Source organism: Cantharellus anzutake (genome assembly GCF_015039405.1).
Source record: "Cantharellus anzutake strain C23 chromosome Unknown EI90scaffold_32, whole genome shotgun sequence".
NCBI lineage: Eukaryota > Fungi > Basidiomycota > Agaricomycetes > Cantharellales > Hydnaceae > Cantharellus > Cantharellus anzutake.
The window spans coordinates 668,938-696,817 of record NW_024066982.1 but is presented as its reverse complement, the minus strand read 5'-3'; the positions used below and the strand labels follow the sequence as shown (position 1 = coordinate 696,817).

The 27,880-nt window shown below is 49.2% G+C and overlaps 6 protein-coding genes across 6 annotated transcripts; 2 read left to right on the top strand and 4 right to left on the bottom strand.

Moving 5' to 3' along the window:
* Window positions 1-7,602: 7,602 nt before the first annotated feature.
* Window positions 7,603-9,255, bottom strand: EI90DRAFT_3146049 (uncharacterized protein; the record flags this gene model as incomplete). The annotated part of the gene is made up of 11 exons (XM_039065370.1): window positions 7,603-7,661; window positions 7,798-7,893; window positions 7,957-8,239; window positions 8,317-8,453; window positions 8,518-8,590; window positions 8,645-8,698; window positions 8,755-8,841; window positions 8,909-8,940; window positions 8,997-9,039; window positions 9,099-9,187; window positions 9,246-9,255. The coding sequence occupies 11 exons, from the start codon at window positions 9,253-9,255 to the stop codon at window positions 7,603-7,605; spliced, it is 963 nt and encodes a 320-aa protein (XP_038914717.1).
* Window positions 9,256-9,770: 515 nt separating this feature from the next.
* On the top strand, window positions 9,771-11,220 carry EI90DRAFT_3063364 (uncharacterized protein). Its single transcript, XM_039060727.1, has 4 exons — window positions 9,771-9,885; window positions 9,936-10,010; window positions 10,070-10,095; window positions 10,162-11,220. The coding sequence occupies exons 1-4, from the start codon at window positions 9,810-9,812 to the stop codon at window positions 10,729-10,731; spliced, it is 747 nt and encodes a 248-aa protein (XP_038914716.1). The 5' UTR covers window positions 9,771-9,809; the 3' UTR covers window positions 10,732-11,220.
* Window positions 10,979-14,596, bottom strand: EI90DRAFT_3146048 (uncharacterized protein; the record flags this gene model as incomplete). The annotated part of the gene is made up of 20 exons (XM_039065369.1): window positions 10,979-11,151; window positions 11,353-11,392; window positions 11,452-11,493; window positions 11,590-11,614; window positions 11,673-11,773; window positions 11,835-11,914; window positions 11,968-12,067; window positions 12,128-12,295; window positions 12,352-12,417; window positions 12,475-12,548; window positions 12,611-12,723; window positions 12,780-12,828; window positions 12,879-12,924; window positions 12,976-12,990; window positions 13,050-13,191; window positions 13,241-13,260; window positions 13,320-13,466; window positions 13,576-13,730; window positions 13,784-14,279; window positions 14,540-14,596. The coding sequence occupies 20 exons, from the start codon at window positions 14,594-14,596 to the stop codon at window positions 10,979-10,981; spliced, it is 2,109 nt and encodes a 702-aa protein (XP_038914715.1).
* Window positions 14,597-15,079: 483 nt separating this feature from the next.
* Window positions 15,080-19,296, bottom strand: EI90DRAFT_3063360 (Retinoic acid induced 16-like protein-domain-containing protein). The gene is made up of 6 exons (XM_039060726.1): window positions 18,839-19,296; window positions 18,659-18,780; window positions 18,560-18,597; window positions 18,243-18,497; window positions 17,291-18,189; window positions 15,080-17,198 (listed from the first exon to the last, which is right to left on the bottom strand). The coding sequence occupies exons 1-6, from the start codon at window positions 18,935-18,937 to the stop codon at window positions 15,225-15,227; spliced, it is 3,387 nt and encodes a 1,128-aa protein (XP_038914714.1). The 5' UTR covers window positions 18,938-19,296; the 3' UTR covers window positions 15,080-15,224.
* An 807-nt stretch (window positions 19,297-20,103) lies between these two features.
* Window positions 20,104-23,732, bottom strand: EI90DRAFT_3125498 (FTHFS-domain-containing protein; the record flags this gene model as incomplete). Its single annotated transcript, XM_039063831.1, has 15 exons — window positions 20,104-20,193; window positions 20,246-20,313; window positions 20,369-20,431; window positions 20,485-20,789; window positions 20,852-21,270; window positions 21,325-21,454; window positions 21,512-21,525; window positions 21,561-21,913; window positions 21,957-22,014; window positions 22,069-22,426; window positions 22,497-22,716; window positions 22,772-22,883; window positions 22,946-23,183; window positions 23,237-23,575; window positions 23,680-23,732. The coding sequence occupies 15 exons, from the start codon at window positions 23,730-23,732 to the stop codon at window positions 20,104-20,106; spliced, it is 2,820 nt and encodes a 939-aa protein (XP_038914713.1).
* A 674-nt stretch (window positions 23,733-24,406) lies between these two features.
* EI90DRAFT_3063356 (type I 3-dehydroquinase-domain-containing protein) lies at window positions 24,407-27,527 on the top strand. Its single transcript, XM_039060725.1, has 5 exons — window positions 24,407-24,797; window positions 24,888-25,539; window positions 25,641-26,061; window positions 26,118-27,443; window positions 27,464-27,527. The coding sequence occupies exons 1-5, from the start codon at window positions 24,695-24,697 to the stop codon at window positions 27,509-27,511; spliced, it is 2,550 nt and encodes an 849-aa protein (XP_038914712.1). The 5' UTR covers window positions 24,407-24,694; the 3' UTR covers window positions 27,512-27,527.
* Window positions 27,528-27,880: the final 353 nt, after the last annotated feature.

Genomic DNA, 27,880 nt, shown 5'->3' with positions numbered 1-27,880 from the left:
CCGGACAACTGGCTCAACAGCACCGGGGTTTTAGTGGGTATACCGGACCCCCCGGGTCTGGGAGTCCCACACAGCGCCGACACCCGGCCAGTGCGTAACGCATTTCCCCGCGGTGGCAGTCCAACACTCCCACTAACCTATCTACTCCACGGGACCTACCTCCCTATACAAACCCCAAATACATGAAAATGTATCGTGAAAGCTACTGGGGTTCCACCAAAAAAAAAAAAAAAAATAACATACTGATGGCTGCGGGCACAAGGTGGGAAATGATCAACAAAGCACAACAGATCATTGATACAATCAATAATGAAAACTTTTGGAATGATATTCGACAGTAAGTGTTTGCGCGATTCTGACAATTTGTCTAATATAGAGTTCCACATTAGGATTACCGATGATATCACCCCCTTAGCCATTGCTGTGAATGTATGTCAGGCCTCAACAACGCGTGCCGATCAGGTTGCCTTGATCTTTGGACGACTGTATAAACATTACACGGATATAAACACTGCCCTAGATCTCCTTCCCCGCTCTATTGCACCAACTTCAACTGTCCATGCAGTCCTTAGGAGTCTTGAAACTCGATGGGCAAAAATAGATCATTCTTTCTTCATTGTTGCCGTCACTCTCAATCCCTTTGTGAAGCGAAGATTATTCAATCCAAACCTTTCTAATTTGCGGCTTGTCACTCTAATGGAAGAGGTTTACTGCCGAGTCTTTGAAACCAATGAAGCTGCAAGCAATCTTGGACCGCGCGCAATTGCATACTTGACATCAACTCACGATGTTTTTGGATACCCGGGTGGAGATTGGACTCGCAGTAACATATGTAAGCGGATCCCGGTTAGTTCTTGTATCTCAGCACTAGTGAAGTGCTCTTATCTCAGAATATTTTCATAGGATTTTAATCCTTTAATGGCATGGTGTCAGGATCCGGACCCCAGCTGGGAGTGGCCAGAGGGCGAGGCCGGGTGTGGAAGCTGGGGTACTCTCCCCAGGTGCTAACTCCTCGAAGTCGCTGAGGGGACTGGCCTCAGCCTTCACAGGGAATGAGCTGGTATTCATTGAAAAGCGGGTAAGTACACTTGCCTTCACAGGGAATGAGCTGAGAAGAAGGGTAAGCTTCTCAGCCCCCTGTGAGGCCGACACAAAAGGACCCTAGGAACTATACAGTTCCCGCTTGCTGCCGACTTTCCATAACGGGTGTGACCCGTGGGAAAGTTCTGGGCGAGCAGCTCGCCCAGAATGTTCCCACGGTTGTGGCTGTACATTTCTGGGCGAGTCGCTCGCCCAGAACGTTCCCACGGGTTCGCGCGTGCGCGTCATTATGTGAAACAGTGGGGGGAAGGATAAGGGGAAATGGGGAAATGTGGAGAGAGGGTGGTTAGGAGAAGGGTGAGGGTGTCTGAGGGTGAGTGGGGTCAAGGGCTGTGCCCTGACACATGGCTCAACGCTCCGCAAGATGATCCACTTGCGAAATTAGCCATTTTGGTTCTGTCACTTGTTCCACGGACACTGAGTGGTTCTTCTCAGTGACAGGTGACACAAAGGATCCTTCACGTAATCGCCTCTCAGTAGAGAAGATGGTGATGTCCTCTGCCATCAAATTGGAATTAAATCGCCAGCATGCACTTCAAGGCACTTACCGAAGACACATGCGGCGCTCTTTTGGGCTGGCACCTTCAGATAGGGATCAAGACCCCACCGGATCCCGCTTAGACCCTGAGCTTTCATGTCCAACGGCCATCCCTCAGGAGGAGTATCACAGTTTTCACAATTTACAGGTTTCTCTGCTTTCAGACCTTTTGGCAGACTGTGATATTCAAGTTCCCAGCTTGTCCTCTGTGAGTTTCATAGCACATATTGCTAGGTATCATGTTTATGGAAAACTCCAGCAGGTAGCAAGCAGTAGTGTTAAGCTTCGCGATATCTTTAATTTGGCATTGGATGGTGAATGGGATCTCTATTGGTTCCAGGCAAAGGATAATTTGGCAGCTGAGATGGAGATTGAAGATTTGGTTACGAGGACATGTAATCAAGAATTAGATTCTAGTATAGCTGGCGTTGCGGGGTGGGAGGTTCAAGATGCGGCATAGTCCTATTGGTAAATCCGATAATGCCGGCTTACATCCGTATTTTGGACCTCCGAGACAATTGACCCAAGTCGGAAGCACCACGAGATTGCAAATGGTCTGATTCAATGTCTGATTGTGTCATGTGCAACACTGCATCCTAGGATGTCCTAGGATGTCCTAGGATGATTCTATAATTCAATCAAATTCAATCAAATGCTTCTGTGATTCAATCAAATTTGTATTATTCAGGGTAGACATTCAAAACATAATGCCGCAATTGAATCTGATTTCCCATGACAATCCTCAGGCTGCTCAACTGTCTGTGCACAATGCTGGCCACTGTCTGAAGGGGTGTCAACACTGTTTCCCACGTCCCCAACACACTTTATGCAGATGGATAGCCCCTTTGAATAGCTTCCAGAATATATATTTTGAGACTGAATTGACCAATAAATCATCGAGAAAAACGCAAAATACTTTTTTGGACGCGAGTCTTTTGGGTTAGTGTGGTTGTCCACCTCATGTCTGTGCACAGTGCTGGTCATTGTCCGGAGGGGTGTCCAGACTGTTTCCCACGGTGTCAACACACTTTGCGTAGTTGGATAGCCCCTTCAAATAGCTTCCAGAATATATAATTTGAGACTAAATTGACAAGCAAGTTATTGAGAAAAATGCAAAATACTTTTTTGGACACGAGTCTTTGGGATATCAGTGACCCGGGAATTTCGATGACTTCGATGACTGTCAGTGAAATTTAGTGGCCCAAGCACTATCCCAAAGACTCGCATCCAAAAAAGTATTTTGCATTTTTCTCAATAACTTGCTTGTCAATTTAGTCTCAAATTATATATTCTGGAAGCTATTTGAAGGGGCTATCCAACTACGCAAAGTGTGTTGACACCGTGGGAAACAGTCTGGACACCCCTCCGGACAATGACCAGCACTGTGCACAGACATGAGGTGGACAGCCACACTAACCCAAAAGACTCGCGTCCAAAAAAGTATTTTGCGTTTTTCTCGATGATTTATTGGTCAATTCAGTCTCAAAATATATATTCTGGAAGCTATTCAAAGGGGCTATCCATCTGCATAAAGTGTGTTGGGGACGTGGGAAACATCAACACCCCTTCAGACAGTGGCCAGCATTGTGCACAGACATTGAGTTGGACAGCCACACTAACCCAAAGACTCGCGTCCAAAAAAGTATTTTGTGTTTTTCTCGATAATTTATTGGTCAATTCAGTCTCAAATTATATATTCTGGAAGCTATTCAAAGGGGCTATCTATCTGTGTAAAGTGTGTTGGGGCCGTGGGAAACAGTGCTGACACTCCTTCAGACAGTGACCAGTATTGTGCACAGACATTAAATAAGTTGGACAGCCACCATCAAAAGACTCGTGTCCAAAAAAGTATTTTGCGTTTTTCTCAATAATTTATTGGTCAATTCAGTCTCAAAATATATATTCTGGAAGCTATTCAAAGGGGCTATTCAACTATGTAAAGTGTGTTCAGACCGTGGGAAACAGTGTTGACATCCCTCTAGACAGTGGTCAGCATGCGCACAGACCATGGGATGGACGAGTATGGCATTCCGGGACAATTTGCAACCATTGAATCAAACTGAATTAGGACATCTGAGGATGTTTGCAACAAATGAATGAAACTGAATGGCCAGGATGTCCTAGGATGTTTATAGTGAAAAAGGCCTTTTAGGCCCCATGCAAACGTCCTGAGGTCCCCCCTATAAAGGCCCACATAGTGGTTGTCCAAGGTGCTCATTCCATCCTTTGGACAGTATGTTAGTTCATCAACAAGAGTTGCCACAACACTGATTTTCCTTGAGAATTCCTCCAGCACGTCATCTTTGGATTCAGATGCCAAGAATGGGACACTTGGATGCACAGCTCAGACACTTGAGGATTGACATGTTGCAATATGGAGTACTGTCCCATTACAACCGTAGGTTCATTCCCACAGGTTTCAGGGATTGCCGGCTCCTTCTTGCGTAGTTCATCCCTCAGTGTGACATGTGCCATACATCACGTGAGAATATTGAACTGAATAAAAACTGAATGGATTTGCTGTTTCCGGCAACTCCCGGATCCCGTGGGAATTAGTTGTCAATACATTCATCTGTTCAAAGTCTCGTTGTGACATGTGACAAAACCTACTTTAGTTCAGTTCACAATTTGCGTGTGACATGTGACTGAACCAACAGTCGTAATGGGGCTGTCAGGGTACCGAGCTGCTTGGACTCTAAGTCGAGGGATCCCGAGCCTTCGCTGGAGCTGAGGCCGAGGGGGACAGTGTCAGGGCACACCTGCCTGACCCGGCCCCACCCGGCCTTCCCCTACCTCCTCCCCCCTCCCCTTTCTTTCCTTCTTTCTCCATTCCACTCCCTCTTTACTTATTTCACCTTCTCTTTATTTTCTCCTTATTCTACACAGACGACTTTTCCTTGTATCAATGTACCATTGACCCACCTGCAGCGCGCTCACGACACGCCCAGCCCGGGCGCCTCGGGCGACCCCCGCTATCTCCAGCTCGCGCGTTCACAGTGGACGCCCTCGGGATCCCCCACGGGGACACCCGGGTGACTATGGCTGTACGCGAGGATGACATGGCACCCGTCATGTGACCTAAGCCGCATGTATATAAACATACCTGAAGTGGGAACCGAAGAAGTAGCCTTCTTCTTGTTAGAGATGGGCGGAAACGGACGACTCCGGAGTGGAATCGGAGACTTAGCGTGGAGGGACCTTGGCCTCAGCGACTCAAGCGGAGCGCTGTGCCATTGCTGTTTGTCCATTTGGTCCTTAATTTCACAGTAGGTGAGCAGGAAGTCTCTTGGGGGCATTTCAGGTCGATTTCGGACTGAAACCAGACGAGTATGTACAAGCGCCGATATATATATAAGGAAGGGGCAAAAGCACAAGGAGAACAAAGGGTGACCGAATCGGAACGAAGATGTCTGAACGGGAACAAAGGGTTAGAGGGAGTGGAGCGGTACCGAAGGTCATAGGGCAAGACCTGTGATACATCCGAAAGGAGGTAGAGTGGGCGAGGCCCAGAGGGGCAGGAGGATGAGGGGAAGTGGGGGTGATGACTAACTGGCTAGAATAGAAAGAAGCAGTAGTCCAAATAGGGATGAGGGGGAATTGCGAGAAATACATTACAAACGGCGAGAGTGCCGGAGGCGGTCCGCAAAGCTCGGGGGTTGCGGAGCTTACGGAGGTTACGGAGGCGGGGTTGGAAGTCCGAGGAATATTGGCAATGGTGTTCACGTAGTATGAGGTCACCAATGCAATGGACTAAGACCGAGGTGGAGTCAAAGTCCGAGGTATGGACTATGACGGAGGCTCGGAGTAAGGTACGAACGGTGTCCGAGTGTGAAGTACGGAGCAGCGGTGGATGGTCGTAACTTGGCGGAAGGGTGGCGGAGGAGTGACGGAAGAAGGAGAGAGGGGACAGGTAAGGAAGAGTAGTCAGGTCCGAAGGTGGGTATCGGAACGGACGGAGAAGCGTAGGGGATGACGGGAGGGTGGAGGTGTTGTGAGGGGGGAGCGGAGTTGTAGGAAGGGTGGCGAGTAGGGCGATGTTCGGTCCGAGATGAGTATCGGAACGGACGGAGAAGGGGTCGGAGAGGTAAGAGGAGGGGTGTGTTGCCAAGACCGAAGGTGAGTATCGGAAAGGCAGCGGTAGGTTATGACTCCGGAGGTGAAGAGGGTGGAGGTCCGGAAGTCGGGTCGGGGTCGGGTATGCACGGATATGACACTTCTCATCCTTTCCCACTTCAGGTAAGCAACATAGTGTTCCCTTTTAATAATAATAACATCCTTTCCCACTTCAGTCTAAGTGGCCAGGGACTGCCTCCTGAGCCGGGCCTGCCAGTACGCACGCCCGCTCCACCCCCTGCGAGACTTCCAGTGTCGGGCGTCTCACCCAGGCCCCCTCTACCCCGGACACATCCCTGACAGACAGGGTCAGTCTCAATGGGGGAACCCGGCAAAGCGAATTGCGATAGGGATTCCAGCTGAGCAGCGAGGGGAAGTGAGGTCATGTCATTGTATATACTATGTACAACATACCTGAGCAGCGAGGGGAAGTGAGAGAAGAAAGTTATCTTCCTCACTCGCTACCCAGGGAATGATAAAGTCAGTATACCCGGCGAAGCGGGGCCACTCTGCAGAAGGAAATATAACAAATGTCTGTGCCAGTCCGGGGATGATGATCAGGCTGTGTGGGTATGGGGCAGGTGTGTCATCAGTTGTGTGTAAGCAGTCCGGACTTAACCGGGCTGTACTCTGACAGGGGCAGTATGTGCATCGGCGCTTGTAGTCGGGTCAGAAGCAAATTGGCCCGTCATTGCTTATCCCCATTTTATGCCTTAATTTGGCTTCTCATATTTCTGTTTGCTCATAATCATCATCTTCGCTATCAAAACTATCAAATGGGCCTAAGATTGAGTCCCAGCGCTTATTTTTTAGCTGCCCGCAAAATTTTCGCACCTCACAAGAAATTAAAAGCTCGATTTATGGACTTCTGGGCATGGAGAATGATTGGAATCGATGAATTATGACAATTTGACAAAAAACGGGGCTTTCATCGTGAGAATTCATAATCGAGGAAATTTTTCTTGTGTTTGCTTGTCCGCAACTGTACGTCGAACCCGACACTTTGGCTTGCGTCTCTCTATACCTATAGCGTGGAGATTCCGTATAAGGCAATGCGGCTACACTCGCGAGACCTATACAAAATGTAATCTATTACGTGAGTGAATTTGCACCTTGCTCAGCCAGGGTCGGGTACCCATTCCGCGTTGCGGCCCCCATATTGATCTTGGGATCTCCTTCCGCTGTCACCATACTTGGGGGCCCCTTGGTAAAAACCACTTCGTGGGTAGGCTTAGCGACACGGAATGGGTACCCTATAGGACCCGACCCCTACTTACTTACATTTCTGTGTGGCGCAAAGGGGGCAAAGGCCAAAACATTAGAACAACAAGCTTCCCATAAAAATAATAGCCACGATAACTCGGAATGCCACTTCAACATCATATGAAGTTACAGATGATAACACAGGTGGTGTAACAGGTGTTGGCGCAAAGACATTAGCTGGATGATCGGCAATAGCCGTGCATGAAACTAAAATGGAAAATCCCCAATAACAAAGAATGGTGGTAAGCAAAGGCAGGATATGATGCAATGTGATGACGAAAAACAGAAGGTGGGAAGAGTAGCGGGCTCTTGCCACGACAAGCGGCGTCCACCAGTTATTCATGAAGCCGGCTAGTAATGTCTTCATATTTAAAGTATATATCATGGAATGTACAAGTAATCAAAGAGGCCAACCTAGTACTAAGCGAAGCCGAATATGAATATGGGGACAAGTACAAAAGTATACTACGTGCCAAATGTCACCACTAGGCTAAATATTGACCCATCTACGAAAACACGGGGAATAGCGAGGATGAGATGGAAAGCATCACAAAACTCTTACAAAGGGGCATAAGAACAATAAGAGATCATTCGATCGAAATCCTTTCCCTCAGAGGCTCCCCGCCTTCCATCGGATCAATATTGTCTGTGTATCCTAATGTCAGAGGCTTTGTGTCACGATACTCCGGCCTTCGCTGGCTCCATCGGGGTAATGAGGTGGGCTCTGGCAAGGTATGTGAGTACAGTCGAAAGGATGTAGGAGCTATCAATGAGAAACGGACCACGAATTTTCCCACTCTTCAGGCCTTTGTTGAAGTCACGGAAGCACTTGATGCTCACGCAGAAGGTAGAGAGAAGGAGGAGGAATGCTGCTCCAACTGAAAGAACCAAAAGCTTGTTCAAGTTGACCGTTGACTTGGGCAAGCAAACCTAACACTCACGGAACACTCCCAAGGTTTTCCGTGTGGTGACATACTCGCCCTTTGTTTGTGGTTCGAAGAGTCTAGTAAATTTATAGATGAAATACGCCTCTGATGTTAGCATGAGGGCCATCGATATCAACATCAGCCATTTGATCTCCTTTGTTACTGCCACGCCACAGGCGAGCAGCAGAACGAAGACAACCGGCAAGGCGATGATCGTGAGGACGAATTGAGCAGAATTATGTGTCACAACGAGAATGAGCAGTTGCATTGTCACGCCGATGAAGGCAAAGTAGTCGAACTGCATAATGAATGCGGGCAAGAGTATAATTTAGTTTATTATGTGGTCCCTAGATATGTCAAGGTGGCTTGGCGAACCTTCAGAAGGACAATCATAATTTGGTAGTATCGGAACATGTTCTTGAGTTGTGGGTCGGCTCCTACCATGCGAAAAACGGCCCAACCAAACTCGTGGTACAGTTTCCACGCGAAGTAACACAAGATGATGAACGAGACTGTTAGCTGAACGTCAATGTTCTTTGCGTCCATCGATGGCAAACACGTGAGTTATTGTCTTACCTCCGGAGATTACTGGTGTCACTACTTGGAATGGGGCGAGAACAGACCAGAGAGATCCGGGGCCTGAGCACGTCTGCGCGATTGGGGTGAGGGAACGCCAATCTCCAAGTGGCGCTGATGCACATACCACGTAGTACTGCTGACAATTAGCACCTGGATTCGTTACGAGAGCCGTATGCGTCTAGCGATAATGTGAAGGTGAGGGAAAAGCAGACTTGCTCATTCACAGGGACAGACTTGTTCAATCTGGATACCAGCAAAGATCGTTATGGCGCCTTGGAAAAGAAGCAACCCAATGACTTGTATTATGTTACGAAGTCTTAACTGTTAAGTAGAGCATCATGATGGTAAGCATACAGGTAGGAATTGATGTCAGCAACGTGGAACATACCGCATCAAAGGTCAAGACAAGGTGGAAGAGTTCTAAAGAGTAAGGCCCCGTGGAAGGATTCTATACTCGGGTCCTTCATATCACTTACGCGCTAGTATGAATAATGCAAAGTAACATGGGAGTGTTCGGAGCTGAAGTGACAATCTGAGTGAGATGACTCTCCGGAGAAGCTCACTACGACAAAACCCACGTTGGCATTACTTGTCGTGCTGACATGGGATTCCACAAGACCAAATGTTATCCCTACCATCGTCAGCACAACGACAGCTTGAATCACCACTGGACATGTAGAATGCCATCAGCACCAGGGGTTGTTAAGTGCATTGGAAAAGCGTACCAGTGCCCATGAAGCCCTTCTCTATGTGTCGAAGGGATGGGCGCTGTCAACATTGGCTGGTGCCAAAGGACTCAAATTAACTTACGGGCTGACGTGCCTGGGAAAGAGGTCAAAGTCAGGCTTCTTCAGGTGCTTCAGCACAATATCATAGCTTACCGAGGAATGGTGTCAAATCAGGCATGATCGTACGAAGGGGAGGTGAAGGGAGAAGGAGGACGTTAACGGGTGCCTCGGTGCAACCCAGTTCGTCAGCTTAAACCTTGGAGGAACAGCCTTGCACGTGCTGTGCTCGGCAAGCGCCACGGCCGATACAGCAATCGCATCTTCATCAGTGGATGAGGCAGAGCCGTCAACAACTGAAAAAGTTAGGCGCTTAGTCGACGGGTGAAGCCCTCCAATCTCAATAACTCCTTACCAAGATGCCGAAGGCTCATAATAGTCTGACCCGTGATGTCTATAAGGTGAGAGGCCGAACTCCCGCAAAACACGGCACAGTTGCAATATAAAGACTAATGGCTGCTTACACGGCCCCCACTGCTACTCTCGAATCTCCTTTTCGACGCCATGCCCGTGCAGAAACGGAAATCGCATGGATGGAATTTCTTCATCTTCCTTCTGGGCACACTGCTGCCACCCCTGGTATGCCTTATCGGTTTAATTTGGGTGCTTTCTCATTTGCTGTCTTTGCAGCTGTGGCGGCGCGCTTCGGTTTTGGTCGTGACTTCTGGATCAACGTACCACTTACTATCGCAGGATACATTCCAGGTTCGTTCTCTGTGATCCCTATCGTCGGGCGCCACATGCTGATCCCATTTCCAATTAAGGTCACATCCATAATTTCTACATCCAAGTACGCAGCCTGGTTCTCCCTTCCTTGTTCCCGTGCAGTGTTAATTTTATCTAACGTCTCATTCAGAACATCCGAAATAATAAAACCCACGCACGCACTCCCAAATGGGCCATTCGATACGGCCTTGTAGACACCACAAAGATCGAGCGCAATATCAAGCGTTCCGAATGGCGCCACCGCTACGAACAAGATCCCGAGAACCGTTACGAGAACCGACCTGTCGACGAAGGTCAAATTCCAGATGTCCCTCGTGACCAAGACCTTGGGAACCGTACACCGGAACTGTGGAGGCCCGAAGATGAAGAATACCACAGACAGACCCAGAACCCGTCAACAGGTAGCATCAATACTGCTTCTCAGGAGTCTGCATCGGGTCGGTCTGGTGGAAGATGGCACTATCCTGCAAACTTTGAAGACGCATATGCGGCAGAACCCTCGCCGAAAAAGTCGAAGAAAAAGGATAGATTTGCGCGATCGGAAGACGCCATGACCGAGTCGAGAAGAAAGAAGAAGAGTGGATCATCAAAATCCCGCAAAAATACCCATGGAGATGACGTATCGGGCGGCGTTCAGCCTGTAGACTCCGATCAGAATGAGCGTGTTGTTGACCCCGAGAGCCTGAATCACCAATTCTGAGTATTAGGATGATCGGCATGTTGTATTTTTCCTGGATTGTATGGGTTTTCACTGTTGTTGAGATACGCAGGTGCCTTGGACGCGCTTGCTAAAGGACACTCAGGCTCGATGCGAAGACGGTTGTATGCTCCTCCCTTGTATCTTGCTCTCAGGCCTCAGCTACAGGTCTGCATGGAATTTCTACTGGCTAAATCTCCCCGCCGGCCACACGTGCAGAAGTTTGAGTTTCGAGATGATGTGAATACTGCTAGATGCCACAGTCAAGGGCACTTCGGGATGTTAACATGGGCAAATCGGTGTTGGAGCCCCAGCGCATCCGATTTCCAAGTCGTCCTGGACTCGCCTGTAGTCTTTGTTGATCATGTATGATTCCATCCGTGCAATGTCGTCTTACAAATGCTCGACCAAAGTCTAGAATACCTGTCCCAAGATGCTAGTTGCAAATATCGTATGCTAACCAATGCTATGACTCCTTCGCAGGCGCAGGTTCCGGATGTGGCAGTGGAGGACGCACATCCGGCCTTGACGTCGGTGGGGAAGGTAACGAAACACCTAAATCATTGTCTTTTGATGGTAACCCCGTCGACGTATCCGGAGGCGATGTTGGGACGGCCATTTGACCGTCCCGTATCTTCGATCCTCCGATCACGCGTCGGACCTCCTAGGAAACGAAGCGAGAAGTGTTAGAATGAGTACACAGGTCTGCTGCAGGATACCAACGTTCGCGTCTAGCGTCTCATACTCCACAAGTGCATCAGTGAGCTGGGAAGAAGAGGGTTAATTTCACCGGGGGGAGATTCAATCAATTGCACTTGCCAACATCAACTCGTCCCTGTGTTCTTCTAAGAGCTTGTAGACTCGAGCCGCTGACTCACTCAACATGCTGAATGCAAGCATGCATACGAACGTCAACTTGTCTCGCCCAGATTTACCACACTTACTGGTCAACCTCGGATTCAATTTCATGCCTCTTCTGAGTGCTGATACTGTTGTCCTTCACATCATAATATGCCAAACCAACCTTATTCGAGTAACCCCAATTCTGCACAGATTCAACGGTTACACCAGTTTGGCAGAGATGCATCAAAACAGCAACGACGAACCTGTATCATGGAATTGGCAATGCTAGTGGCCTGCCGTAAATCAGACGAGGCCCCACTTGAAACATTCTCCTTCCCGTACACTACGCGGAAGAGGGTGAAGGAACTGCGGCCCAGGAGGTAGAAATGGATGTACCAAGCTCTTCAGCCATTCGGCCGCCCATGGAAACATCGATATCTGCCATGTATTCCAACCATGTTACTGAATGTCGATCGTTCAGAGGGAGTCGTTGGGTCTTATGGTAGAAACAGCCATGAGGTTAGGCAGTCGGCTTGATACCAGGACAAGTGCCTACTATTCCTAAGGCGTGACCTCGTGGCATACAGGTCACCTTATGCAAAGGCATTGATCCGGGGGTATAGAGCGCTACTAGGGCATGGCCCCCTTCGTGCACTGCGGTCGAGCGCTTGACATCCTCAGGAATGTACGCACTGACGCGTTCAGCACCCATGAGAATCTTGTCCTACATATCAATGTTAGCGACAATTTGATGCAGGTTTCGTGTTCGATGTCGCATACTTTGGCCCACTCAAAATCATTGAGTGTAATCGCTGGGGACTTGTTCCTTGCAGCTCTGATCGCTGCCTAATGATGAGGTCGGCTGTCAACAGATGCACAGAACTCGCAGTGCATGGATCATACCTGGTTGATCATGTTTTCTAGCTCTGCGCCAGAGAAGCCTGGGGTACCGCGGGCTAGGACATTCACGTCCACCTCTGAAGGAGCCACAATGGCGAAAGTTGAAAACATGTGCACGGAAATCGGCATGATCACAAACCTGGGGACGAAAGCACGGAGCGCATGTGATGTCTGAGAATCTCTATCCTGCCTCGAATATCAGGAAGAGGCACGGAAACAGTCTTGTCAAATCGCCCAGGTCGAACGAGGGCCCTGCGTGCGGTATGGAAGTTGAAACATCAAAATTCGGAATATCAAAATCAACCCACTTATCAAGGGCTTCGGGGAAATTAGTTGCTGCAAGAATAATAACTCCGTCTACGTTGAACAATGTTAGTAAGAACTGGGCATACTGACAGGGTACCCACCTGTTGTGCTAAATCCATCCAATTCAACGAGAAGCTGATTCAATGTCTACGCGGGGATAGTCAAGGTCAGAATCGGATGTTTCGTGGTTGAGCTAACTTGTTTAATGTATAGCTGCAAAATTTGGGAATAATGAATGAGCCTGTGAAGATCGCTTCACAAAACGAACTCACATTATCGCGGGAACTTCTTCTGCCTCCGATAGCATCTAACTCGTCAATGAAGATAATGGCCGGTTGCTTCTTTCTGGCCGCTGCGAACAACTCTCGTATTCTGCGTGCGCCAACTCCGACGTACATCTCATCAAACTCCGATCTAAAGCACGTAAGCCATTGTCTACATATATTGAGCATGTCTTACGAACCCGGAAGCGAACAGAAACGGCTGTGCATCGAAACCACGTCAGCAATGCTCTATTCGAGCGCGCTGATTTAACCACTCACAACACCTGCCTCCCCAGCAACAGCCCTGGCCAGGAGTGTCTTTCCCGTGCCGGGAGGCCCTGTTAGGAGCACTCCTTTCGGGAGACGGCCGCCAAGGGTGCTGAAAGCGCTGGGATCCTTCAGAAATTGCACGATTTCCATCAGTTCCTGTGTCGCCAGAATCAGTTCAATTCGAATTTGCAGGACCATCAGTATATTACCTCTTTAGCCTCATCAACACCATGTACATCGGAAAATTTGTAGACCTTCCCCCGACGGGTGCCTCGAACTCCATACTCTTGGGTGAGGGGTTGTTCGTGCGAGCAATCCCGGTGTTCTCCAACACCAACGAAAGGATGGTCAAAGCGATGAACGCGTATAAAAACGTTAGGAATACAAATTTGAGACCTTTTGCAAGGCCGCTACCCCTCGCTGAAAACACGTAAGCCCTCAACATGGGTCTAAATGAACTGAAGAGGGCGTACATTCCTCGACAATGACATGCACCGGATTACCTTTGTCACCTGCAGATATGGACGCTGGATCATCCCAAGCACCAGTTGGGGCTGGTGCAGGAGCGGGGGAAAGACGAGTTTTGGCTTGGGTCAGCCAGTTCTCCTTGGGCTTACTAGTGGCGGTAGCAAGCAGTTCTTTTGCTATTGTTTGGGATTCCGTAAGTGGCTCTGGTTCGGACTGCCGCTCTGGCTGTGGGAGGGCTAGGATCACATCCCGATGTCGGACTGCGGGGTCAATTGAACTGGTTTGGTCAGTTGCAAGCAGAGCGCGAAGGTAAATTTGGAAAATTTGAGGGGAGCGAATTAGTGGAGAGTGCTTGTCAAACTCTACGAGACGCTCGTATCGGCTAATAATGCGCTTCTGGCCGGCGGGATATCTGATAAACTCATTCCACAGGGCCACTTGTTTGCTTAAATCCTGTGGGTTCGTATTGGCCTCAGCTTCAAGGCGCGCAATATGGGCAAGCTTCGGAAATGGCGGGGTTGGTCCAAGGCCACGATTGAAAGGGTTCAAAGAGAGAAATCTTGAGTGTGTCCGTGATATCGAGTGTACTGGGTCAATGCGAAGGTGTAAGCCACAAGGAATCGATGGTAGAGCCTTCCGTTCATCCGTGGAGGGAAAAAATGATGACCTGTATTGAGGCTACAATACATGTCCGTCAGCAAGGCATGCAGGATACACCATAAACCATAGCGCAGGCATAACCTAAATAGCCAAAGACATACTCGAAAGAATGGAGAGTACGCTCGAAATGTGAATTGACTAATTAATGAAGCAGTCATCGGCCTTGAGCATCCTGCCAAGAGTGTGCTTGAAGCGGGTCGCGCCTATGACAAGAACTGCGGTAAGACCTCAAACGAAGGAATGCGCCCAAACAAGTCGTACATGCGGGCGGAAATGACAAAGGAGGTGCGACATCCGCAGCTCTTTCAAGACAGGGTAGGAAAACCCTGTAGTGATTTATACGGCGGCCCAGTGCCGAGGGCGAGAGTGTTGCAACCTTGGGTCTGCTTTCGGTCAGCTCAATTCTCGGCGCTTCCGATAGACACGTGATTAGATTTTGATGTTCTGAATTGCAATGGAGTTGGCCAACGGAAGTTTAGTGACCAATCTGCACCTCTCTTGATTCTTTCTCTTCCCCTTAAAGAGAGGCTGGTCACCTGCCTATTGATTCTTAGGGATTGGTTCAGTGCTTTAGAACCATTTTTTCGCCTTCGGGACACTCCTGCCAACCACATTAATGTCCATGAGGCACTGGGGACTTCTATTTTGGCTACAATTTCTTCCCTGCGAGCCCGACGCGCCGATTTTAAGAGCATAGCCCACATTAATCCCTACACTAGCTTCAAACAGTGGTGGTCTCCAGCCTCCTCATCCAATATAATATAATTCGTCCTTCCTGCCAATTGTTTATGCATAAACTAGTGCATCAATTCCCAAGCTTCTCCTAACTTGTAAGATAGCCGCTAGCTCCTTCACGCTCTCCTCTAAGACCACTACGTTGTCGAGAAGTTGGGATAGGTTTAGCCGAGCAGCACTTGCTCGCTTTGCGAGTGCCTGTTCAGGATCCAGAGGTGCAATACCGTTCGCTTCGTTCACGTCCGGGGACCGTGAAGCAGGCGCAGTGAAGACATCCTCAAAACTAGCTTCATTACTTAGTCCATAAGAAAAGTCGAGTGAAGATGGTGCAAAAGGGTTGTACTCTGGAGCTTTCGTCTTGGCCTTCGTCGTTCGGGATTGCGGGGACCACGGCCCCTCGGTGGGTGCAGGGGCAACAATCCCTTCAACAGTGATTCCCCTCGTGTGCTTGTAGTGAGGGGTGAATGGGCTAGTTGGAAAATCCCTACTTGTTGACCCCGAATATTCTGGGGTTTGTGGTACGATGGGGGCTGATTTGCTTTTCGCTGGCGTTGATGGAGGAATGGACTTGATGGATGATTTTCTTGACGAGGGGCTAAATATCCCAGTCAATGATGCGAAACCCTTAGCGAGTACATTTGATCTCGCGGGGGTATTTGGTGGTGGAGTCGGGACAGCTGCGGTGGCATTCCTCCCATCGCCGCGTTTGGTGCCGCTCCGACCTAGGGCCTGCTCATCTGCTGCCATGATCATGTTCAAGTTGATAGCATCAGTGATGTTATCGGTGAAAAATAAGAGACCTTGTCTTCGTTCCTCCAAAAACTTGTCGAAATCGGTGACAGAGCGCCGATAACGATCAAGTTGAGAAACTAGTCCTGAAAGCACAGAATACAGGACTGGCATAACAGTTCGTGGCTTTGGCCTCAATGGGGACAAGGCTGTCTTGACGCCAGAGCGCAGGAGAATATCGATCCTGAAGTCGATTGACCTATCGTCTCCTTCGCGCTCGTCTTCATCGTCCTCTGGCCTCCCCATCACACCCTTCCCTTCCCAATCCACATCGCCCCAGGCATCGTCATTAACTCCCATGCTGAGCCACCCTCCCATGTCTCTATAAGGGCATGCACAGATGGCACTCAGCACACCAGTGAGCTCAACGTTTATCTGAGGTGAATTAACGAAAAAAAGCCGCAAGGATTGCAGCAAAGTCTGCAGGAGGGCATCCAACGGGGACAAACGATGAGGCAGTGATAAGGAATATTGACGTACGGGTGGAGGATCTGCCACCGAGGAAGTGGGAAGAGTATAGCAAGGAGTCCGGGAAACGAGGGTGACTGCGTCACCAAGATAGTTGCTATATGAGACAGAAGATGACATCCCCAAAAGGGAATCAGACATGTTGGAATCAGCTGGAACGATACGCGAGATAAGGCGATCGTATAGCTCTATTTCTCGTGCATGCTCAGAAGAAGTGATGAAGTTCTCCTTTTCGAACGGGGCATAAAGTAGCGGCTTGACTTTTTTCGTCTCTTCAGGCGTTACTCCCGGATACACAAACTCTTCCGATTCATCTTCTTCGCGCACCAAATCCATTGCAGGCCCACTGGTTGATGCTTGGTGCCTGGCTTGGAAGTTGGTGGCATCCTCCTGACTGTTCACAATGAAGAGTCCTAATCCGTCTATAGTCGAGGTGAGATGGCAATGATCTGTGCACAGTGAACGAAGAAGTCGGAGAGCCGTACAAGCCGAGTGCCTATTCGCTGACTGTATGTTATCAATTAACAAGTCCTTAAGAGTAAATCGACCCAGAGATGTTGTGAGTATGTCGTAATGTTGCTGGGAGACAAGACGCTGCTGTTGATGGTGTTCCAGTAACACCAGAGCTGTGGTCTTGCGGTTTTTCTTCTTGCGGGATCGCCGTTCCCGTTCTGCTCTCGCCACTGTGTTTGAATGCAGCGTATCCCCCGTATCATCATCCTTGCTCATAAGAAAGACAATGATGAGATCTGAAACGTTCCTCTCAGACTTCGTTAGGCGGAGCATTTCGTCAATATATGTCATCACAGCAACTGCGCTTCCATCTTCCCCGAGCATTCCAGGATGGAGGGATATAGTACGTTCTTGAGAAAAGTCGTTCTAAAGGTATCAAGGACTGTATGCGAAAGGGTAAGCGCCACCAGCGATGAGGGCGATGTGTATTCCGTGTCCAGTTCAGAAGAACTTGCAACGAGGGTAATTTGTATTAGAAGATCCTGCATGAACTCCAAGAGATGTAGAAAATGCTTTAGAAGGGACATGAAACTTGGATCCGTCGAATCCACAGCGCCTGGAATGACTTCATCGTCCAGTCCCAGGCCAGGGTCGGCCCCACCATCCTGGTCAATCGCTCCACCAAGAGTCATGCCACCACCATTATCGCTCGTTGGTGACTTCCATCTTATCGTGAGTTTGGTCGGTAGAGCTGAGTAGACAGCTCCAATCCCGGCGCAAAGAACCTGGGGGAAGTCCCCGTCCAGGATGTACTCAGCTAATGCAAGTGCAGCCTCCGCGACAGGATCCACTGAGATACCGTCCGTCCGCAAGAAACTTGCAGTTGGGGTCTGCGTCTCTCCGGTGTTGTTATCCCCCGAGTACATCGCTACAGTGACGAGGGAAAGGATCCCACCTCGTGCAAGATCTCCGATTCGCCCTTCGCGATGAACAAAACGGAGAAGGTAATTGAAGATAAGAAATTCATACTCTGCTTTCTTCGCAGACGCTACGGTTTGTCGCGCAGTGGTGATGGTGCTAACTGAACCCGCGGAAGGCGTGGGTGAAATGGATCGACCCTGCGAGCCTTGTAATTCGAAGACCGATTGGGAGATATCCGATGCAGAGACTGCTTCCTCCTCCTCACCGTCATCATACATGGCGGGAAGCGATGAAGGTTGATACCAGTTCTTGTCATGCAGAAAAATGAGAAGGAGGTCCCGGTAAGATCGTATCCGATTGCAAAGTGTGCAGAGTAATTCGGCAACTGAACAATGGGCAATCAAAAATGGGAATAACGAGGACAAGACGTGCACGAACGTTCATACTCATAGTCCGATGGTTCAGCACGTACGGAAATGCTGGCGGCACCCATTGGCCGTGCACCATCAACATGATCAAGTTCCTCGCCCACGGAGGTTCTAAGGAGGCGAATGACGGCTTTATGGACTGCCGAGTGAACTAGAAATCGCTCATCGAGAGCCGAGACAAGTTTCGTGATGACTCTTAATACCTCAGCCTGAATGCCAAAGGGACGGTCGATCTCGCTTAAGCGAACAAGTGTTCCTAGAACGTCTGAACGAGCACGGCTGCAAGATGAGAAAGTCTCACTTAAAACCCAGATGGTCACTGCTTGCCATTCTTGAGTAAATACTCCATGCATCCCCCTGCTGATCTGCGCAGTCGCGTGTGACTAGTTATGAGAAGAGTCGCGAAATAACTCCTGGCTTGCTCACCCCTCGTCACCCTCCGAAGACTCGTAGATCAATAAGTTCACCATGGCGTTCAAGTGCTCAACAACATTTGTGGATGTGATTCCTCGAGCGAGTTGTCTCTCGTCCGGAAACTCCAGAGTGCTCTAACCGCAATGATGGGTTACTAAGTATATAGGAACGCGTTGAAGGTGGCTCACAAACCTTCACCGCGTACCACGAAGCATCAAATTCTGCAGCGGGATCAGTATTGGCCTTTATCGATACAGTTGGTGGCTTAAGAAACTGAGCAAAATACGCCATTGAATTAATTGGGTTTTATTGGTAGATGAACGAGCACTCTTGTCCTTTACAGTACAATTGAGACCCGACTCGGAAGCAAACGTCGCTGGGGACAGTGTGGAAGGCCCTTGGGATACCTGTGGACTTCAGGACTCGAAGGACCATAAAAGGTTCGGAGCCCCTCGTTCTGGTCTCGATCTTGGTTGAGACAATACTCCCACGGATCTCTACAGTTTGAGATCCCGGTATTCAGGCCCATGGAGGTGCTGCCCGATAACAACTGCTTTGAGCACACATAGGCTGCTTCACCCAAATCACGAGCCCTCGCACTCCTAATGATTCATCCTGGGTAAACCACCCGCTTCGCTCCGCCAATTTAAACGAGGCATTTCGAACACAACGGTTGCTTTGAACTCGAGTTGACAACTTGCCGACCTTTCTTTTAGTTTTCCAGATGGATCCTACCAATGACGGCTGGAGCAAAAACGTTCTCATTCCTCAGTCTGCGGATATGTTGCTTTCGCATTGCCACTTCCTTCGTCATCGTTCTTACGTCTTCCCCATCTATCTCCCTCCTAGCCTCACTGCCAGGTGGTGCATAATAATGCCATATGCCTGCAGCTGATCCTGATGGAAACTCAAATATGTGAAGAGCGCGCGGCAGTGGGACCCAAATCATTGGTTCCCTTGACATGAATCGGTTACGAACATGTGAGGGAAGCCCTAACGTTGCACTCGAACAGTGAGTACAGTTAAAAAAGTAAAGCTCTTATCCATGGAAGGGGATGCTATCCGCTTGAAAGCAATGTAAGTCTGCCTTTTGGATTGGAGTTTATGCTAAACTGTTGCGCAGTTCTCCTTATCTTCGATGTGCAGGATGAACACAGTGTGAACCACGAAGAGATGTCGCGTTACAAGCACATGTTGGAACCTGGTGATATAGTCATACTTCTCGATACTAGGGTGCTTTTACGTATTGAAGGAATGGCAGCGATGTGCCTTAACGTCCTTTCTGGCGAACTGCGTTCTTTACTCTCTTTCATTTCATCCGTTTAGAGCATTAAATACATTGAACACATTCTGTTGCTGAAATGCGTGCATGCTGTGCAGATTTGGCGAAGCACTCTAGTCAAACCCTACTTGGGGAATTCGGCAGACGCAGCTGCCTGTATCCATTAGTAGATAATCTAGAAAAGGCCAACGATACGTCCATTTTCATCAAGATCAACTTCCCAGAAGCCAGGACGCGTGCCCAAACCAGGCATAGTTTGCACGTCCTGTCACCAATGCGTCAGTACCGTGAAGGTCATTCTTGAACGCCGAACGTACCCCAAGAATTGTCACGAAGAAGCCAGCACCTGCAGACATACGCACCTCTCGGATTGGGACGATGAACCCTAAAGTCATAGTTTAACCGTGATGGCAATACCAGTCCCCAGCGCATGTCCTTACCTGCAGGATCACCTTTAAGTTTTGCATCATGAGAGAACGAGTACTGTGTTTTCGCCATGCAAACTAGGGAACCGAGTCTCAGGGTCGTTTTCCGTCAACATATTCCCCAAACTTACTCGGCAAGTGGCTATATCCTTGCCTAGTATACGTCTCAATTTGCTTTTGGGCACGCTCGCTCAGCTCAATCCCATCTGCGCCATAAATATTCTTCGAGATCGAGGTGATCTTCGCTTCAATAGATTCATTAAGGTCGTAAAGGAACTTGAAGTTTGATGGACCTTCGCAAAGAGCAACGACAGCCTCAGCAAGAGCCTTAGCTCCAGCGCCACCTTCGGCCCAGTGGTTACTGACAACTGCTGCATCCGCACCCGCCGCGAGAGCCTCCGCTTTAATGAGTTCGAGTTCGGCCTGGGTATCAGAGCTAGAGAACGACACTCAGCATTGAAGGGAGGAAGAAAGGAGTCAATGAGAATGGGAACGTACGCAAACCTGTTCACGGCAATGATAACCTTTAGACCAAATTTCTTGGTGTTGATAATATGCTTTCTTAAATTCTTGCAACCATCTTTAAGAATAACCAGGTCTTCCCTGAGATATACCTCATGCAATGGCTTTCCAGGGGTGACCTCGGGTCCACCTCCGTGCATCTTAAGCGCGCGAGTTGTGGCGACGATAACAGCCGCATCGGGAGTCAATCCACTAACGCGGCACTTGATGTTGCAGAACTTCTCAAGACCCATGTCAGCTCCGAAACCACCCTCCGTGAGGACATAGCCTTGTCGTTCTGGTGCGTCGCCTTCGTCCGTGCCCGCGAGTTTCAGAGCTACGCGGTCAGCGAGAATGGAAGAGTTACCGTGCGCAATGTTCGCGAAAGGACCAGCGTGGACGAAAACTGGTGTTCCCTAAAGCCGACCCTTTAACGTTGCACACAAAAAATTAGTATGAGTCAGACGAACTTCGAGGGATTGCATTAAGTTAGGCATAATGGCATCCTTCATCAACACAGTCAGAGCGCCTCCAACGCCAATGTCATCTGCAGTAACAGGGTCTCCATTCTTGCTTGTCGCAACGACCATATTACCTAGCCTGATTCATTGAGATCGGCGTCAGTTCCATATAATGCAATGCAAATCGTCAACTCACCTTTCTCTCATATCCTTCAGATCCTTGCTCAATGCAAGAACAGCCATACATTCACTGGCAACTGAGATATCGAACCCAGTCTCCGAGTGTGACCCTGCTCCGTGGGGTTCTGGCCAACAGTAATCTTCCGTAAATGCCGATCGTTGACATCGATCACCCGGTTCCAAGTGACGGTCTCGGGATCAACGTCAAGGCGAGAAAAGCGGTTCGCTTCCTCAGGAGTCAGAGCATCCGGATCCACCTTATCGATACCCAACTTCTTCAGACGCTTGAGCATAAGAGGTGCAAACTCGCGTTTTCCCTTTTTGATAGGTACGAGACGTGCATACAGTGACTTGTTGGGGGTTGTCGCTTCATGGAACATACGAGCATCAAGGGCGGCAGCTATAAGGGTGAATCGCCCTAAATTCCAAGGTTTTGAGAAAGCAACCTAGTGTAACCATACCGAGCAAATTATTTGCCGCAGTTACGGCATGAATGTCTCCAGTAAGGTGTAGGTTGAACTGCGGACGAATAATTGTCAGAAGCATTACATCTATCACACCTCCTATATTCACCTCTTCCATTGGAATAACCTGGCTGTATCCTCCGCCAGCCGCACCACCCTTGATGCCAAACGTGGGGCCCTGGCTAGGCTGCCTAACGCATGCGAATGCGATCTTCCCTAGATGTGCTCCAAGTGCCTGGGATAGCCCAATTGTTGTCGTAGACTTGCCCTCTCCTAGGGGTGTGGGTGTGATGCCAGAGACGATGATATATTTACCATCTTTTCGGCTTGCAAGCCTATCCAGGATAGAAAGCGAAACCTTAGCTTTATATGGGCCATATGGTTCCAATTCAGAAGGGTGGACGCCGATCTCTTCTGCTAGTTGAGTGATCAGTTTTGGTGTTTGCGCCTGAGCGATTTCGATGTCACTGTAAAATATAACAATATTCCGCTATATCTGAGCACACATGTTTCAGCATCAAGGGACAACCTACAGACCTTGGAACCTTCTCTAGTAGGTTTAATTCAAGCGGAACAATCTTCCTATTCCTTTGCTGCTCCCAAAGCCGTTCAGCACTGCGGAGAGTGTTAAACATGAGTATAGCGACTGTCATGGGACCGACACCTCCAGGGACGGGCGTGATATGGCCCGCTACCTTCGATGCTGAAGCAAAGTCAACATCTCCGACGAGGCGTTGGCCAGATTTCTTAGTTGAGTCTATCCATGACTGGAAGATAAGACACCGATAAACAAAGAGCGGAAAATGGTTCACCAGGTATATAGTTCGTTCCGACATCTATGACGACAGCGCCTGGTTTAATCCACTCTCCCTTCACAAATTCTGGTTTTCCAATCGCAGCAACGAGTATATCAGCATCATGAATCTAAAATTGTCACAGTCAACATTGGTAAAAATCCGCAGACTGGGACGGGGCCATCGACTAACGTGGTTCTGGAGATTATTAGTCCGACTGTGGCACTGAGTTACGGTGGCATCACGTTTCCTTAGCATGGCGGCGACAGGACTACCAACGATGTCGCTTCGACCCAGGACAACAGCGTGTGCACCCGCGATAGGCACGCCTGTGCTGTCAATGAGGCGGATCACGCCATCAGGAGTGCAGGGCGTAAAGATCGGCTGAGATGCACGAGAGGAAAGATGGCCAATATTGTACGCGTGGAATCTTTAGTGCGAATGTAAGAGCCTAAAGGTCTCATAATACAGCAAGGTGCATACCCATCGACATCCTTCTCGGGACTGATAGCCTCTGTGACCCTTCTCTCCGCCTCAGGAGAGACATGGTCTCCCAGAGGTAGTTGCACCAATATCCCGCTGACCGTCTCATCCGCATTGAGCAGTGTCACCTGTTTGATAACTTCGTCGACGCTTACGCCTTCTTCCAGCTGGACGTGAGTGGTCTTAATGCCCGCCTCTTGAGCTGCCTTCAACTTCATGCGCACGTAGATTGAAGATGAAGGATTTGCGCCGGCTTGGATAATAACGAGGTGAGATTGAAATGAAGGGTACCTGGCTCGGAGGGACGCAATGCGCTCCGAGACCTCATCGCGGACAGCTCTGGGAAGGAATAATTATCGACAAGACACGAAGTGGAACGCAGAGGATAATTCAAAGAATGAGTCAGTCGGCGATCATTATGATCCAATGACGAAAGTACTCACTTTGCGATGGCAGTCCCGTCGATGATTTGGGCGGTGGGTTGTTCGTCAGCCATGTAGTCTTGATCTGCTTGCGATAGAGTTGTGCGGGGTGTTCGGATGATCGGTGAAAGATGGTGTGTCGAAGGCTTCTTTGCGATTCGGTGCAATGTGGCACATGCCCGTGGAATTAATCCGGAATTAGATGCTTTCGGTATTCGAAGTCCAAGAAACCGAGCTCGACGGCTGCTTATCATGCGCGTCGAGTCTACAAGTCTATGATGAGAATATTTAGATAAAAAAAGCACCAAGTCAGAGGGCGTGTCTAGGCAATGTGGATGTGTAGGACGTCCAGATGGTTTTTCACTCTACTCGCAATAGTTTGTCACTGAGAGTCATTTCGGATAGAGATCTAGACTGTCGTGACAACGGGCGTTCCGTCAGCTTGGGTGAAACAAAATATTGACGTTTTTCTGAGCTCGGCTACCGACAAATGATGAATCAAATGTGCGCAGACCGCGCCGCGTCACGTCGTTAGAATTGGTTACACACTCGCTTCCGTCAGAAGTTCAAATTTCAACACTATATCACCCGAGTATCAAACCATCTGGAGGAGCTAAAAGTATGTCCTTGTATGCACAGTGGTGGTCAGCATCTGCCACGACACACATGGAGGATAATATAAAGGTTTGAACAACTTTTCGCGGAAATACGTTCATGGGTATGATACATAATCCGGCAATATTCCAGGAAAATTGCTGGAAAGGTTCGATACCCATTCCCGGGCCCAACAACCTAACTGATCTCTCCAGCTGATTCGATCGGTCAAACCGTCGCCGTGCTTGGGAGAGATTAGGATTTGCCGACCACATCAAGTCCATCACGTGTAGCCAGATGAATGCACGTGTCTTTACCCCGATGTCAATGCCGGTTCCATGGAAGATGGATCCTCCTCCTTCGCTGAACTTTAAAGTCCCAATCTGAACATGGTTTTTTTGTGTTCCTTTACACTCACGCACCCGACCTTCCTTGGTCCTTCATGCCGCCCACAATGGAAAATAGCGTTTTTTCGTCTCGCGTTTGCTCATCATCACCACGACATGCGAAAAACGCGTCCATCATCCTCGTGGGGATGAGAGGAGGTCTGTGCTCTAAGCAATCACGTGTGCAGAGTTTTAAATGACAGCCGCAACAACTTCATTTTTTTGCCGTCGACGTCGTCATTTATGCAGTGGGCAAGACAACGCTTGCCCGGATTGCAAGCAAAGCTTTGGGGTGGGAGGCGATTGACGCAGATACTATCTTTGCAGCCCACGTAAAGCAGGACATCTATTCGTACATCTCGACTCATGGATGGGATTCTTTTCGCAACAAGGAGTCCCAGTTGCTCAACGCGCTTCTCGATCGGTACCCGACAAATAAGGTCATCGCCTGCGGCGGTGGTGTCGTTGAACGCGCGGAGAACCGAGAGCTTCTCAAGGAATTTGGCCAGTCTCGCGGCCCAGTCATCCACGTTATGAGGGAAAAGGACCTTGTGCTCCGCTACCTTGAGGAGAATTGCGCAATGTTCCCCCCATACCTGCGCATAACTGCGGCGGAAGCATGGGACCGTCGCGAAAGCTACTACAATGATATTTCGTCACATGAATTCGTTTCGCTAACCGTCTTTTCAACTTCGGGCAATCTTTCTGCCTCAAATCCTTCAACGACTTCCATTCTCCTCAAGCCTGTTGAGTCCGCTTTTCTCCGCCTCCTCAAATTTATCCATGGTATTGACACCAACCATGTGCTCATCAGCCCAACAGCCGGACTGCATACACTTCCTCCACGCGCCTATTTCCTTCCACTGAAGTTCCCAGACCTCTCCACGGTCTTTTCCCCACCGTCGATGAAATCTCAATTGGAATCGACTGTTGGGAATTGCGTGTGGACTTGCTCGCTTCTCATGAATTAACTTTCATTGCCTTCCAAATCGCTACCATCAGGCGACACTCCGATCTTCCGATTCTTTACACTGTGCGGACCAAGTCCCAAGGTGGTCTGTATCCCGATCTTACTGATGAGCGTGCGCGTGCGGGAATGTACCGTCTAATAGTCCTCGCTTTCAAACTTGCATGCGAGTACGTGGATCTTGGACTGAGCATGCCACAGGAGATGTTCACGTCCCTGGTGAGCCAGAGAGGATATTCTCGCGTCATCGGCTCGTGGTATGACTGGAACGGCAGTATTTCCTGGACAGGGCCCGAGACGAAGGCCATTTATGAGCGGGCTGTTAACCTAGGGGTCAGCGTGGTCAAAATTGTCAACACGGCGAAGCGCCTTGAGGATAATCTTAGCTTGAGAACCTTCGTTGAGAGCGTACTCACAAAACCAGTCCCTATACTCGCTATCAACATGGGTCCGGAGGTTTGCAAAATCCGTTCTTCCCTTCGGTTGTTTTTGGTCTGACTCATCCTTGCAAGGGGAAAATGTCACGCGTCCTTAACCCCATCTTGTCTCCCGTTACACATCCTCTGCTTCCCAGCCCAACTTCCCCAGGTCAACTCTCCTATGCCGAGGCCCAGCAAATCCTTTACCTTACAGGGCTTCTACCACAACGATCCTTTTATCTCTTTGGAACCCCTATTGCACACTCACTCTTACCCCACCTTCATAGTGCGGCCTTCCAATTGCTTAAACTCCCGCATACCTTCACCCCCATCTCAACCACCAAGTTCAATCTTGAAGAGTTTGAAGATGCCATCATTTCGGCGGATTTTGGTGGTGCAGCTCTCACGACTCCACACAAGCTCAGTGCAATGGCACTCTGCAAACGAGTTTCACACCATGCTCGGCTCATAGGGGCTATCAATATGCTTATACCGTGTCATTCGCCCGGATTCGGGAACGCGACTCACATTGTAGGCGAGAACACGGATTGGGTGGCCATTTACACGTGTCTCACTCGAAAAATCAACACAAGCCTCAATGGACCCACATGCCGCACTACAGCTTTAATTCTCGGTGCGGGAGATACAGCAAGGGCAGCGATCTATGCCCTGTACCAAATTGGTGTGTCGCATATCTTATTGTGGAATCGCACGAGGGATAAGGCCGTATCGCTGGCAAGGGAGATGCGCGAAAGGCTCGAGGGAGCCGATGCTAGTGGGACGGCGGTGAGGATCGGTGTACTCACGGGAGTATCGAGGGAAGACGTCAAAAGAGGCGTTGCCGAGATGACACGTACAATGGTCGCTAACGCCTATTTGGCTGGATGGCTTGAAATGCCCACTCTTATAATTTCTACCATCCCCGCATCACGTATCGAAGGAGAGGATGATGGGAGAGTGGGTGACATCCCTGATGTTGGACTTCGAGCGGACGTGCTTGAATTGAGCGCGGCGGGCGGTGTGGCTGTTGAGTTGGTATATCAACCCCGTATGACGCCACTGTTAAGAATAGTGGAAGAGGTCAATCAAAGGGCAACCAAGATCTCCGCCATGACCAAGAATCCGTCTTCTGGTATTAATGGCATTGTTCATGCTCATGCTCTACCCTTTTCAGGCGAGAGGGTAATGTCCGCCGTCAAGGTGGAAATGGACGACTACGATAATCTATCTTCGCTCTCCCACACTCGCCCACTCGGCAATCATCTTCCCCATCCACAACTGAATTCCTCTTCAACTTACGAGAATTCGACTCGCGCCCTTGCTGCTCCATGGTCAACGGTCGAAGGTATCGAGGTGCTTCTTGAACTAGGGTACGAGCAAACGAGGTTGTGGACTGGGCGGAGGGCGCCGAAAAAATTCGTCAAGGAGGCCGTCATGAGAGAATTCGAGGCAAGATTTGGCAAGTAGGATCAACATTCATGGTATGAGAAGTTCTTTTGTGGTTCTCCTGATTTGCATATTGGTTAGGTTTCTGTTGACACAATTAGGCTTGCTGTGGCTCGTGTCACTATTTCGTTCTACATTATTGCTCCCACATCATCAACCTGCCCTTACCATTAGTTAATTCTTGTTTTCCCCTCTTACGACGGTCTTTCCTTTCCATGGAGAGGAGACATCCAGAGCGTATAACTGTACGTTTATGGGAATTTACTATACCTTTTCATTCCAGCCCTGATAACTAGCGTAGCGATACAAAGTCCGATCGCACCAACCTGTAGGCTCTACCACCCAATAATGATTACTTGATGCATGTTCAGATGCAACGGTGGCATGGAGACAAAATAATGTGAAAGCAT

What these genes read in the sequence shown, in the direction of transcription:
- EI90DRAFT_3063364 (XM_039060727.1), top strand. Translation starts at nt 9,810, where the DNA reads ATGCCCGTGCAGAAACGGAAATCGCATGGATGGAATTTCTTCATCTTC. An exon ending in CACACTGCTGCCACCCCTGG is followed by an intron (nt 9,886 to 9,935) that starts TATGCCTTATCG and finishes CTGTCTTTGCAG; the next exon opens with CTGTGGCGGCGCGCTTCGGT. An exon ending in TATCGCAGGATACATTCCAG is followed by an intron (nt 10,011 to 10,069) that starts GTTCGTTCTCTG and finishes TTTCCAATTAAG; the next exon opens with GTCACATCCATAATTTCTAC.
- EI90DRAFT_3063360 (XM_039060726.1), bottom strand. Translation starts at nt 18,937, where the DNA reads ATGGCGTATTTTGCTCAGTTTCTTAAGCCACCAACTGTATCGATAAAG. An exon ending in TCTTCGGAGGGTGACGAGGG is followed by an intron (nt 18,598 to 18,658) that starts GTGAGCAAGCCA and finishes GCGACTGCGCAG; the next exon opens with ATCAGCAGGGGGATGCATGG. An exon ending in GAACGACTTTTCTCAAGAAC is followed by an intron (nt 17,199 to 17,290) that starts GTACTATATCCC and finishes CGCCTAACGAAG; the next exon opens with TCTGAGAGGAACGTTTCAGA.
- EI90DRAFT_3063356 (XM_039060725.1), top strand. Translation starts at nt 24,695, where the DNA reads ATGCCGCCCACAATGGAAAATAGCGTTTTTTCGTCTCGCGTTTGCTCA. An exon ending in TCCACGGTCTTTTCCCCACC is followed by an intron (nt 25,540 to 25,640) that starts GTCGATGAAATC and finishes CGCTACCATCAG; the next exon opens with GCGACACTCCGATCTTCCGA. An exon ending in CTATCAACATGGGTCCGGAG is followed by an intron (nt 26,062 to 26,117) that starts GTTTGCAAAATC and finishes CATCCTTGCAAG; the next exon opens with GGGAAAATGTCACGCGTCCT.